The 13664-nt window shown below is 49.8% G+C and overlaps 1 protein-coding gene across 3 annotated transcripts in view; it reads left to right on the forward strand.

Annotated features, from left to right (window-relative positions):
- The window catches only part of STXBP1 (syntaxin binding protein 1), a 112766-nt gene that overhangs the window by 90910 nt on the left and 8192 nt on the right, over window positions 1-13664 (forward strand). For 2 of the 3 annotated variants that reach the window (XM_031014743.3, XM_055351204.2), the window contains exons 12-19: window positions 1432-1497; window positions 2562-2642; window positions 5246-5384; window positions 6086-6195; window positions 7560-7661; window positions 9286-9371; window positions 11538-11692; window positions 13524-13649. In XM_031014743.3, coding sequence (XP_030870603.1) covers window positions 1432-1497; window positions 2562-2642; window positions 5246-5384; window positions 6086-6195; window positions 7560-7661; window positions 9286-9371; window positions 11538-11692; window positions 13524-13633 — 849 coding nt within the window. In that variant the 3' untranslated portion in view covers window positions 13634-13649. The remainder of the gene's footprint in view (window positions 1-1431; window positions 1498-2561; window positions 2643-5245; window positions 5385-6085; window positions 6196-7559; window positions 7662-9285; window positions 9372-11537; window positions 11693-13523; window positions 13650-13664) is intronic. The other variant, XM_031014741.3, reaches the window with a different exon arrangement.

Genomic DNA, 13664 nt, shown 5'->3' on the forward strand with positions numbered 1-13664 from the left:
TGAGGCAGGAGAATTGCTTGAACCCGGGAGGTGGAGATTGCAGTGAGCCAAGACCATGCCATTGCACTCCAGCCTGGGTGACAGAGTCAGGCTCTGTCTAAAAAAAAAAAAAGATACAGATCCAGAGCCCCTACATTTTGATATTTACAGAGAACTGCTTTTTGTTACTCTGATGGTTAATATTTACTGTTTTGGATCATGATTCATTTTAAGCCAGAAGAATGAACTGTGAGACCTTTTTTTAACTTGTGGTAAAATTATAACCTACCTTATTTATATATATAAAATTATATATATACAATTATAACCTACCTTATAGAATTTATAACCTACCTTACCTGGGCCTCTCCATATCCTGCCTGTTTATCAGAGGTGGCACACCTGTCTTCATCAAGGGAAGTGGAATTACCAAAATACAACTCTGGTTGTGTTACTCACTTGCTTAAAACCATTTAGGGACTTCTTGTTCCCCTTAGAATAACTCCCATCTGCAACATACACACATGCACACACACACACACACACACACCCCTTCCAAAGCCCAGATCATCAGCCCCACAGGCCTCTCTCTGGTCTCATCTCTGCCCCTATCCTTCTTGCCCTGCCTCCTTGCTCCAGCCACACCAGTGTCCTCTTGCCTCAGACCTGGCCAGGTTCTTTGGCTCAGGCATCATTTCCTCAGGGAAACCCTCCCCGGGTCCCTACCCAGACTAGGCAGATGCCTGTGCCACGTGCACCCACACTACCTGGTGAGTCCCCTCGAAGGGCCCTGATCTCTGCAGTGCTTTGGCTCCTCTCCTGGATGCTCTGATTCTCTGTGAATTAGAGATTCTTTTTTTTTCTTTTGTCCTTGTATCTCCAGCACCTAATAGTTCCTGGTATATAGTAGTAATTCAGTAAATTTTTGTTTGGTAAATGGATGGGATTAGATGGCCCACACAGTTAGAAAGCACACAGACCTGTCTTGCCCATCGGGTGCAGATTCCCACCCTCTGTGACCTCCCTGTGCTCCTCCCGTCCACGTAGCCACAGTCTTTCTGCCAGGAGGAAGTGCAAACTTGATGCTAAGGCTGCTTGAGCTGAGGATGAAGAAAAGCAGTGAATAGAAGGATTTTTTTTCCTCAGCAAGAATTAGCTCTCAACAGCTTTCTAGTCCAATAAGCATAGAATAAAATATAACTGCTAGACTTCAGAGTTCAGTTCCCAACCTATAAGACAATCATATTTGGATCAAAAAAAATTTTGAGCCAGAGGCCTGGAAATCTAAACACACATGATTTTGTGTTTCACAGATTCATTTTGAGTGTTACAGAGTGTGCGCTTGGGAACCCTAGTGTGGGCAGCTGTCCTGTCCTGTGCCCACCAGCCTTGCAAAGCCTCCTAACATCAGGGCCATTAGAGTGACACCATGTGCTTTCCTTTCCCTTACAGACCACCATGCGGGACCTGTCCCAGATGCTGAAGAAGATGCCTCAGTACCAGAAAGAGCTCAGCAAGGTATGGCAGCCCCAAATCATCTGTTTGAATCATTGAGTAGAAACAGCTGCAAAAAGACTTCTCAAAGCCCTACTACTCTAATTGATTCATGGAAATTCACAGATTTAGTTATCTTCAATTTTTATTAGAAAAGAAATGAAAGGCTGGGATAGGCACCTTATTTCCTGTCACTTTCTTTTCTCCTCTTTATCTTTTCCTTCCTAGTCCCTTGCTGTTGGCAGGAGGCCTCAGTTCCTCACCACATGGGCCTCTCCACAGGGCTCCTTGAGCATCCTCCCAACAGGGCCATTGGCTTTCCCCAGAGTGAGCCATCTGAGAGGGAGAGTGCTAGGAGGAAGTCACAATACCTTTTATGTCCTGATCCTGGATGCCATGCATTATCAGTTCCTCCACATTGTTTGTTAGAAGCAAGCTACTAATTCCAGCCTACAGTTAAGGAGGGAATGAAGCTCTGCCTCCTAAAAGGAGGAGTATCAAAGAATCTGTGGACACATTGTAGTAATAAAACCATCATTGGCTGGGTGTGGTGGCTCATGCCTGTAATCCCAGCACTTTGGGAGACCGAGGTGGGCAGATCACCTGAGATCAGGAGTTCGAGACCAACCTGGCCAACATGGTGAAACCCCATCTCTACTATAAGTACAAAAATTAGCCGGGCGTGGTGGCACGTGCCTGTAATCCTAACTACTCAGGAGGCTGAGGCAGGAGAATCACTTGAACCCAGGAGGCAAAGGTTGCAGTGAGCCGAGGTTGCACCACTGCACTCCAGCCTGCGCAACAGAGCAAGACTCTGTCTCAAATAAAAACCATGGTGCCACCTACCCTCATAAAGGATTTCTCCTTCGTCTTAACTCTTTTAGAATGTGGTTTGTCCCTCTCTTTTGACATGTAACACTTTCTACTTTGTGATGTTTGTGTACCCGCTTGTACACACTTTTTACCTCCTTTCTGAGGCTAGCGACTCCTTGGTGCCCAGTGGTGTTTTATACGTAGTAGGTGCTCAGTAGATGTTGCATGCATCCATGATTAGTCCCTTGGTCACAAACTGTTGTGCTTTTTCCTAGTACTCCACCCACCTGCATCTTGCTGAGGACTGTATGAAGCATTACCAAGGCACCGTAGACAAACTCTGCCGAGTGGAGCAGGTAGGACTCTCCTTCTGCCACGGCAAGTTTTTGCCAGGCCTATCTACCCAGCAGAATTTTAACATCTGCCCTTGAACATCCTGCAGAATCATAGGAAATAGAGACGGGAAGGCCTGCTAGATCATGCTGTCTCAACTCTGGAGCCAGTGCGGTTCCACTGTCCATGGTAGGGACTAGATTGGTCTGGAATGCTGTGCCGTTTGGATTTTGCATGCCTATTTTGAAAGGCTCTGTTTTCCCTGGAATGAGTGAAGAAAGATGTGTGGGGTTCTGAGCCCTACATTGACAGGACTGGCAGAATTTTATATTCTGAATGTGTTCTACTCTTGCCATGGCCAGACCAGCTTTGGAGACCTCGAGGCTGACAGAGGGTAGAGCAGTAGCAATCAGAAATTTGCCCAAAGCATCCCTGATCACAATTAGGATTGTAAATTGAGAATTTGGGGTTTGAGTTCTGTGTCTGTCACTGATTATTTGATGTGCCTGTTTCTTTGTGTTTCATTTTTTTCATCTGCAAAAGGGAAATCATTGCTGACATTTTTCAAGGTTGTCTTGTGGAGTCACTAATCCTGGCTTAGATTCATCCTAATTCTTCAAGTGTTTCAACATTATAAAACCATGGTTCAACTTCTAAGCGAGGAGAGGATGTTAAAAGATTCTGAAGCCGGCTGGGCGTGGTGGCTCACGCCTGTAATTCCAGCACTTTGGGAGGCCGAGACGGGCGGATCACTAAGTCAGGAGTTCAAGACCAGCTTGGGCAACACAGTGAAACCCCATCTCTACTAAAAATACAAAAATTAGTTGGGCGTGGTAGCTGGCGCCTGTAATCCCAGCGACTCGGGGGGCTGAGGCAGGAGAATCGCTCGAACTCGGGAGGCGGAGGTTGCAGTGAGCAGAGATTGCTCCACTGCACTCCAGCCTGGGCAACAGAACGAGACTCCGTCGCAAAAATAATAATAATAAGATTCCGAAGCCTCAGCTTGGCCTCTTTTCATAGAAAAAAACAATTCAGGATCTCAGTGTGAAGCTAAGATTTCAATCCTCTGGTTTGGTGTGACAGGCTCAGCTTAGGATTGTAAGCCCTGTCCTGTATCTTTGGATATTTTATAAGGGGAAGCAGCCCTGCTAAAATCCATCAATTTTACAGGGGATTATAGCAAACACAAGGTGTCCTCTTGAAAAGAACCTGACCATCTAGAAAACAGGTCATACCTAAATCAGTAAAAATGCAGTTTGGGATTAATTTTGGAAGTTTACAAATTTTCAGAAGTGATCAAAAGTATTGTTGAACTAGTTGCATTATTAAAATCATGTCCTGCTAGTCAAATGTCTGTTGAGGCTGGTGGTAGGACTGAAAGGTGAACGGCCTGTGAGAGGTGTCCTGCCTTCCTGGGACACAGACTGGAGAGAGACTATGAACTCGAGATCAGAATTTGTATGGACTCTTGGGATCTTGAGAGAAAAAAAGAGAGACTATGAACTCGAGATCAGAATTTGTATGGACTCTTGGGATCTTGAGAGAAAAAAAGAGAGCCTTCAGGCAACCTCCTAAGAGCCACAAAGGAAGCTGCAGCTGTGAGTCCTGGTTGGCTGAGACCAGCGTGCTGCCTTCTCTGGATCTGAGTCTTGCCTGCATCATGAAGCGGGGCCAGGAACTTGTGTTCACTTCACTCTTTTTCATGTCTAGTTCTTTTTCAGCCCATATCTTCCCCTTCATCTCCTGGGGTTTGGATTTGCTGGTTTGGGGGCTCTTTTTTTCCCTTCCTCACTCATGAAACATGGTAGAAAGATTAAAAACACATTAAAAGCCTGGAGCAGTTCAAACTCAAAAAGCACGTGCTTCAATGTGAGGGGAAGCAGAATGGAAAGAATCTACCCACGCGGAGGCATCCTAAAATCCCAGCACTTTTCATGGGAGGGAAGCACATCCCTTTAAGTCCCGCTCCCTCACAGGGCCTTGTACCTCTAGAGGGCCTACCAAGATTTAGTCTTTTTTTTTTGTTATGAGCCAGGGTCTTGCTCTGTCACCCAAGCTAGAGTGCGGTGGCGCAATCATAGCTCACTGCAGCCTTGAACTCCTGGGCTCAAGCAATCCTCCTGCCTCAGCCTCCTGAGTAGCTGGGACTACAGGCATGTGCCACCATGCCTTGGTAAAGATGAGGTCTCCGCTGTGTTGCCCAGGCTGGTCTCAAAACTCCTAGGCTCAAAAGATCCTCCCACCTCAGCCTTCCAAAGTGCTGAGATTACAGGCATGAGCCACCGCCCCCAGCCAGGATTGAGTCTTTATCTGAGAAGCTGGCACAAGTACACTGGCACTCACCTACAGTGAACAGCCTACTTTAAAACAAGATGGTAAATCATTGTGGTTTCTGTTGGGCAAGTGGCACTCAGGGCTTTTATCCACCCTCACTGATGCTGTGGGAGACAGTGCTGATCACACTCCTGCTAACTACAGTGCATTATAAGAACAGAAGCACCTGTTTAAGACCTTCCCCAACCAAGGTGGCAGTTCTAGACATTTGTGGATCCTGAATTTCCTAAGAACTACCGTTCCTCCACACTGTCACCAGAGAGATGGAGCCAATGAGGTATGTTTTCCTTAGGACCTGGCCATGGGCACAGATGCTGAGGGAGAGAAGATCAAGGACCCTATGCGAGCCATCGTCCCCATTCTGCTGGACGCCAATGTCAGCACTTACGACAAAATCCGCATCATCCTTCTCTACATCTTTTTGAAGAATGGTAGGGCTGTGGGACCTAGAGGAAGGCACAGACCCTGTCTTGGGGAAACTGAGACAACTGAGAAAGAGGAAACAAAGCAGAGAAGTCATTTTAAAGACACGGACTGGGGAAGGAAAAGAAGATCCTAGGGGCCCTTTTTGTTTGGGGAAATGCAGTGTAGTCAGATCGTTGCAGCTAGAGGCTGAATGTCCCCCAGTCATTGTAGAGTTAATAAATGGTATGGAGTAGATGGAAGAGGACAGGGCTGGGGAGAGAGGGAAAGCTGCTTGGCCTTGTGGCCAGTTTACCAGAGCTATGCCCATCACGTATTTTTAACTTGCATCACATTGGTAATCTCTGCCTTTAAAGAACTGACTTTTACCCAGTTCAATCACAGTTTCCCAGGAATGTCCATTGTACAAAAGATAGATAATAAGACTCTTGTCCAATTTGACTTTGATTCAGGGTGGGGGTGGGCAGGGGTTGCTGAGAAGCCAGGGGGCAGATGGAAACACAGACTATAGGGGCAGCTGCTGATGGTCCTCACTCAGGCAGAGTGGCTGGAGGGGAATCGGGATCCTCGTGTTGTCCTCACCTATAGTGAATCTGATGAGGTCGGGGAGCAATGTCCACTAACCCTGAGGGGAGAAGGGCCACCATCTGGCCTGTCCCATTGGGTGCATGGGGGCTGTGTGTGGTGATCGGGTGTCTTGTGCCCTCAGGCATCACGGAGGAAAACCTGAACAAACTGATCCAGCACGCCCAGATACCCCCGGAGGATAGTGAGATCATCACCAACATGGCTCACCTCGGCGTGCCCATCGTCACCGATGTAAGAGGCCAGCTCAGCTTCCGGGGGAGGCGGGAAGGGAGCTGGCAGATCTGTCTGCTTCTGCTCTGACTGACATACAGCATCTCTGATACACACTCGTACGTCAAGAGAGAGAGACACGGAATCAGAGGGATAAAGGTGTAAAGCTATATATAAATCAGAGACACAAAGCCAAGAACCTAGACCTCAACAGCAGTGAGTCATTCACAGTTGTGAAAGCTGAGATGTCTTGGAACCAAACCATAACAGGGGTCCCCGCCATTTTATCTGTCTTGTCTCAGGGTCTGTCTGGCCTCACCTTTGGACAGCTTAGCCTCAGCGTCCCCTGTGAAGATGAGAATATGACACTTAGAGCTAGCAGTTTGGCCACCTTTGAGTCTTCACTGGGTTGGTTCAGAGCCAAGTCAGGGCAGGTTGTCTGGGAGGCCTGGACCACGTGATGTGCTCTAGAAGAGGTGGGGTGAAGCCTCCAGGACCCTTGCAGAGGACTCTGCCATGAGCCTTGCATGTCACAGCCCCACTGTGTGCTTGTCTTCTATAGGCACAGCACTAACAAAGCTAGGGTTGCAAATATTCTCCCTCTGGAATCTTATAGACAAAACTGTCCCAGTGCCACCAGACCATAGCCCTGTAACTAGCAGGAGTTTGGCATTTTTAAACCCTTGTTCACAAGAGGGATCAAAATGAGAATGGAGATGTGCATTCATTCAGTGCAGCCGTGCTGCTGACATCCAATACGGCATGCTCCAAGCAGTATGCCCTCCTGTAATAGGCAGCAAACTACTGTTTCAACTGCCTGGAGTTTTTTCTTTTTAACGGCACTTACATACTTAACCTATGTTTGCCCTTTTTTATGACTTTTTTTTTTTTTTTTTTTTGAGATAGAGTCTCACTCTGTAGCCCAGGATGGAGTGCAGTGGTGAGATTTTGGCTTGCTGCAACCTCCACCTCCCACATTCAAGCAATTCTCCTGCCTCAGCCTCCTGAGTAGCTGGGATTACAGGTGCACACCACCACGCCCGGCTAATTTTTGTATTTTTAGTAGAGACGGGGTTTCGCCATGTTGGCCAGACTGGTCATGAACTCCTGACCTCAGGTGATCTGCTCACCTCAGCCTCCCAAAGTGCTGGGATTACAGGTGTGAGCCACCAAGCCCGGCCTTTTTATGACTAAAGAACAAGTTTGCTCCAGGTTCCCAAAAGGGCACATTTAGGGCTATTCCATGGAAAACCATCCCCCCCATCATTACTCTTTGCCAGTGCTGCCTCTGGGGTCCTTCAGGGAATTTCCAGAGAGTAGCAGAGGTCACCTAGGGCCCCAGTGGCCCTGACTCAGGGTCTAACCTGGTGTGTGTGTGCATGCAGTCCACGCTGCGTCGCCGGAGCAAGCCGGAGCGGAAGGAACGCATCAGCGAGCAGACCTACCAGCTCTCACGGTGGACTCCGATTATCAAGGACATCATGGAGGTTAGTGCTGGGGCACAGGGAGGAAGAACCAGGCCCAGGGCCCTTGGCTTGTCAGCCTGGATGCTTCCAGCTTCACTTGCTGCGAGGTGCTGCTGACTTCACGGGTACTGCCTCCACTTGAGGATTCGCATCCAGGCCTCCTTCGGCCCTCATGGTGCCCCTTGCCCTGGGGGTTTATGAAGAGCTGAGAGACTGTGAAGCACAGCCCCAGATCTATTTGTTGTTATGTCTTGGGGGACTCAGCTTCATAATAGAGACCCCTCTAGGGTGCCGCGTCCAGAGGGGTCCAAGTGTATCTCAAAGGCCAGATGACTGACATCACATCTCCACACAGGTGCAGTGGCTCAGCACACCTCCCCAGCACAGCCCTGCCTGCCCCTCCCTGCCCTCCTCCTGCTGTTCCCTACCTGAGCCTCCACACACCAGCAAATCGGATTCTGCTCCTCTGGCCAAAGCAGCCCCTTGCCTGGCATATTCTCACCCCTCCACTCCCCTTCCCAGATCCTGCTTTCCATCAAAGCCCCTCTTGAATCTCACCATTTCCATCCGCCGCCCCACCTGTCTGACCACTCAGCACACAGAGGCCTCCCCTGGACTCCTTAGTGCACATGTGCCTCTTGGTGCCTCAGGTCGCCTTTTCGTTTGTTGGTCCTGTCCCCTCAGTTGCTGTGTCATCTGCACAGAGCCTCTAGTGCAGCAGGTGTTTTTGCAGTTGTTGGCTGGAAGGTGTATAAGGTGGTGGCCACCACAGTAGCCCTGTGGGGTCACTCCCTTCTCTCCTTGTAGCGGGAAGAGACCCTGCATAGAATCCTGCACCACTAGATCTTTCCAACTTGATTAGTGAACAAAACTGGGGTCTAGAGAATGAAGGGGTTTTTCTCGGGATCCCTTAGTTAATTCCTGGCAGCCCAGGTGTTCCTATTGAATTGTACATTAATATAAATGTATTTTAAATATATAGAGTGAGTCAGCTCCCATTTTTAAAATCCACAAACTAAAAGGATGGGTGAACATGAAACATCTAGAAACCAATTATATCTCTTTGCTTGTTGGGATAGCCAACCCCTCTGTCTCATTCCCTCCTTTGTTCTCTGCTCCCTTTTGCTCCCCCTCCTCTCCGATCCCCTAAAGAGACATGTGTAGGCTTCATGTGGGAGCTGTAAAGAAGAGTGTGGATTTCTAGGCAGCAGGAGGTAGATGGTGAGAGTCCACCCACCAGATAATTAGACACTTGAAAAACGGAGGGGGTAAGGCTTCTTCGTGCAGGAGAGACACTGCTTGTGCCTGGTTTCTACAAGGCTGATGGCAAGTATCAGGAATTTATTGGACAGAGTGCATCATTTATAAAACCTCACATAGATTATGAAAGTGAATAAACTGGAAGAGAAGCAAGAAAAAACTTCTCTTAAAAAGCAGGCTATCTCAGTGTAGCAGCCAGTTACAAAGCATCTGCTATAACTGAGCCCTGTGCTAGGCACCTCTGGCCGCAGGGAAGGGAGCTCTGGTTGTTGCAAACCTGGCCATGGCTTTGCCAAGTGACATGTTCTACAGATCATCTGGCCTTGGTTCCTATCAGCACTTTTCAGACAGATGGCAAGCTAATATCTGTCTCTTTTCCTTCTAGGACACTATTGAGGACAAACTTGACACCAAACACTACCCTTATATCTCTACCCGTTCCTCTGCCTCCTTCAGTACCACCGCCGTCAGGTAGGTGAAAACCCCTTAGCAAGGACAGAGGGGAGCCAGCTCTGGTTGGATGTCAGCTCTGCGGCAGACCCACTGTACGGCTGTGTGATCTACCAGAGCCCTCTCGCTGCTGCTCCCCACAGCTGCAGCGTGGGCCAGGTCTGCACAGTGGTCCCACGGCCCTTCCCCCTCCAGCATCCCGTTCCTCTCTGATTCATCCCTCACACCTCCTCCCTCGCTCACTCCGCATCAGCCATGCCAGCTTCCTTGCACTTCTCAAACAGTCAGGCTTACGTCTGCCTCAGGACCACTGCACTTGCTTTTCCCTCTGCCTGAAATTATCTGTCCCCAGATATGTCTGCATGGGCTGGGCACAGTAGCTCACACCTGTAATCCCAGAACTTTGGGAGGCCAAGGCAGGTGAATCACTTGAGGTCAGGCATTTGAGACCAGCCTGGCGAACATGGTGAAACCCCGTCTCTACTAAAAATACAAAAAATTAGCTGGGCATGGTGGCGGACGCCTGTAGTCCCAGCTACTCAGGAGGCTGAGGCAGGAGAATTGCTTGAACCCAGGAGGCAGAGGTTGTGGTGAGCCAAGATCGCATCACTGCACTCCAGTCTGGGTGACAGAGCGAGACTCCATGTCAAACAAAGAAAAAATATGTCTGCATGGCTTGCCTCTTATCTCCTTTGGTCTTTAATCAAGTGTTACCTTCTCCAATCTTCCCTCACCACCCTGTTTAAAATGGCAGTGCATCAGCGTTCATAGCTTTACTCATGCAGTCCAAGTGTGGAGCAGCCCACATGTCCCCCAGCTGACGAGTGGGTAACACACGTGGTCTCTCCACACAGTGGCTCCTGAGAACAGTCAAGGCTGAGCACGCACTCGGGATGGTAGAGTTAGCAGCTCGAGAGGGCGACCCTGGCACTGCAGCTGTGCCACACCTGGCACCCCAGGATGTGCACATCTCTGTCCCTCCTCTCCTGCTTTCCCCACCTGTCTTCTCTTTTGCGTCTCCTCTCTCTGTGTTCACTTTTGGCTTCAGCTGGGCCAGAGGCCTGTGGTGGCCTCTGTGTCATTGTGCAGCCCTTCTCATGGCAGCAGAGGTAAAACGTTTTTTGCCAAATATGGCATAAAATACAAAATCCCAAGTAGCGCCACAGTCAGGCTGGGTGATGAGAATGGGATATCAAATGATTGCACAAGGAAAGAAAGCAACTGTGAGATTCTCTGTTGGCCCAAACGGTGCCCCAAACGGCGTCTTCCTGGTTTGGAAAGTGACTGTAAGGCTGTCATGAGTCAGGAAGGAAGGCGACGCATTGCAGTGGCCAGAAAGGACTTGCTCCTTTCGTCTCATTTTTCTCATTTTCTTAACCTGGGAATAACCCATTTGTTCCTGTTTCTCAGTCAAAGGTAAAGAGCTGTTGAAGGAAGCCCAGGTTCAGAGGGAGGCCCCTCTGGGAGCAGCCCTGCCACTGAAGTACTCTTCCTCCCTGGCTTCGCCGCAATTTCCAGGAGGCAGCTCAGGGATGGAGAAGCCTCCCCAGTGGTGCCTGGACAGGGTTCCAGGGCTTCCCTGTGCTTGGCCCTATAGCACAGAGCTCTTCATCAGACCAGGATTTGGGCTCACTTCCTTCTCCCCACCTGCCCCATTCAATGATGACCTCTTGGTCAAGGCCCGTGTCTCCTTAGGATGTGGTACTGGGGAGGCCCTGGCCTCCAAGAGGCACTCACTCAGTACATGTTTTCAGGGGATCTATGTGCCAGCCTGAAGGCAGATCTTAGACTGTCATCACTGTGCACTGACAGCAGAGCGTCCCAGGCAAGCTCAGAGGCATGTGTGACTTGGGGTAGACGTCTGCATGAGCCTCTAGCAGGGGGATGCTACAGAACTTGACCCAGCAAACGTCAGAGCTGAACTGATCCTGTCTGTTGCCTGCATGTTTCTAAGAGTGACAAGGTCACAGCAGCACAGGCATTCATAGTGACTCTTCTCCTGGGAACCAATCCACTTGAAAATTGCATTGCAGTGAAATTTCAGCCAGCACTCACTAAGCATCTACACTGTTTGGGGCACAAGTGTACAGACCTAATAAGTAAACAAACCACTGGGGTATGAAGCACTAGATGCCGTGACTGCAGATAAACTGACTGACACTCTCTTTCTCTCTCTCTCTTTCTCAGCGCCCGCTATGGGCACTGGCATAAGAACAAGGCCCCAGGCGAGTACCGCAGTGGCCCCCGCCTCATCATTTTCATCCTTGGGGGTGTGAGCCTGAATGAGATGCGCTGCGCCTACGAGGTGACCCAGGCCAACGGAAAGTGGGAGGTGCTGATAGGTGAGTGGCCGTGCTTCCAGCGGAAGGCGCCGCCGCATCGCACCTCAACTCCATTCCACGCTTTGGTGTCGCATTCTGTCATAGACTCCCTTGACCCACAAAACTTAGTCTTTAGGTAACTGTGGACAGCAGAAGCTAGGGGCAAAGGGTTCCCTCCTTGGTCTGCCCTGCTGCATCTCTCAATGGAAGGCAGCCTCATGAGGTGGGAAGTGCCTGATCCCAGGGTCTGGCAGACTCAGGCTCAGATTCCTGCTCTGCAAACTGCAAGTGGGGGACCTTGAGCAAGTGGCTCGAGCTCTCCAACCATTTCCTTACTCAGCAAAACAGGATCAGTCATACTCATTCACAGCCTTGAACTAGGCCCAAGATGAGGTCTGTCAGTCTCCTGGCATTGGCCTCATGCCCAGGCAGGAATGGGCAGTGAATGGCAGTCAATCGCTGCCCTGTCAGGTGGAGATGGACAGACAGCTGTGAGCAGGTGCTGCCTGAAACTACTGCCTGACCGCTGGACTCTGCCCAGGGCTCCCCCAGCCACCTCCAACCACTTTCTAGGTCTGCCATGCCCTTTCTCGTATTTCCTGTTCGTTTCCCAAAAGAGAGGAAGCGACTTGTAGGAGCTAGCTTAATGCAGCAGGAGCCTTTTCTCCTTTTTCGTGCCTTTTGGGGGCTTCTATGATGTTTAGGGCTGGAAGAAGATGAACGAGCTAAGAAAAGTCTTGCTTTCTCCAGATGCCTCCCTTTTTGTCCTGTTTTGCCCTTAACAAAATGGAGGGTACCTGCCAGCCTGGGAGTCCCTCTCAACACTGTCTGGCAAGAAGCTGTCATGTTCACTGCCCTGGCTGGGCTCTGTCCTCAGTGGAAACAGGCTCATGCTGAGCAAGGAGTGAGGCCAGGGCTCTTGGCCTCCTTTTGGAAGGGGGTGTGCTCTGCACAGTGGGGAATTATACTCTCCAGGGCCAAGGATGGCCTCTCAGGCCACTTACACATGAACTGCTACAGGGAGAGGCCCTGAGCTACCCCAGCTGGGAGGCATCGCTGACCTTCTCCCATAGGTGCCCACCACTGGTCTTAATCCCAGGCACAGTCATGATCTCGATAACAAGTGGCGGTTTTATACCTCCTATTTGGGGTGAGCAAGTCACAGCACCCCCCCACAAGCTATCCAAGTGAGCAGACTCCATAGACCAGTCCACATGGCTGTTTCTGGGTTTTTCAAGATGGATCTGGGGCTGTCAGCCGCCTCTCTGATAGCACAATCCAGTGGGGAGACTGTACCTCCCCGCCGCAGCCCTCAAGCTTCCTGTGTCAGGTCACCAGCTCTCCACATAACTGTTTTTCCCTTCTGTTGTGTAGCCCCGGTGATAAAGCTCTCTGCTCCCTGCTTGCATATGTATTGCATGAATGTAGTGAGTAATTCTGAGCTCAAACACAGCTTTTCTGGACAGAAGCTGTCACAGCCAGGTTTTGGGTGTAAATCTTCCCCTTCATCTTTAGACCTGACTTGAGGTTCCATATATCGGGAGGTGGGAACCTGGGGGTATGCAGTTGCCCATGAAGATTCATGGAGGGGCCTCGCGCAGACAGCTGACGTCCGCTGTGTGGCCTCCCCTGCTTTGTGCATGCCAGCCTCCTTGCTACCATGTGTGTTCGTGCACGCTTGTGTGTGTGTGTATGCATGCGCACGCTTGTGTGTGTGTGTATGCATGCGCACACGTGTGTGTGTGTCTTGCTTTCTCATACCTCATTGGCTGCATAAAATGTAGGCCTAAGTTGGCATGTTCCTGTGACGTACCTTTGTTCAAGCAGTCAGCTGGCCTCTGTTCTCCCACAGGTTCTACTCACATTCTTACTCCCACCAAATTTCTCATGGACCTGAGACACCCCGACTTCAGGGAGTCCTCTAGGGTATCTTTTGAGGATCAGGCTCCAACAATGGAGTGAGAGCCAAAGAAACAAAGTAAAAGCAGCTTAT

Source organism: Gorilla gorilla, chromosome 13 (assembly GCF_029281585.2).
Source record: "Gorilla gorilla gorilla isolate KB3781 chromosome 13, NHGRI_mGorGor1-v2.1_pri, whole genome shotgun sequence".
Taxonomy (NCBI): Eukaryota; Metazoa; Chordata; class Mammalia; order Primates; family Hominidae; genus Gorilla; species Gorilla gorilla.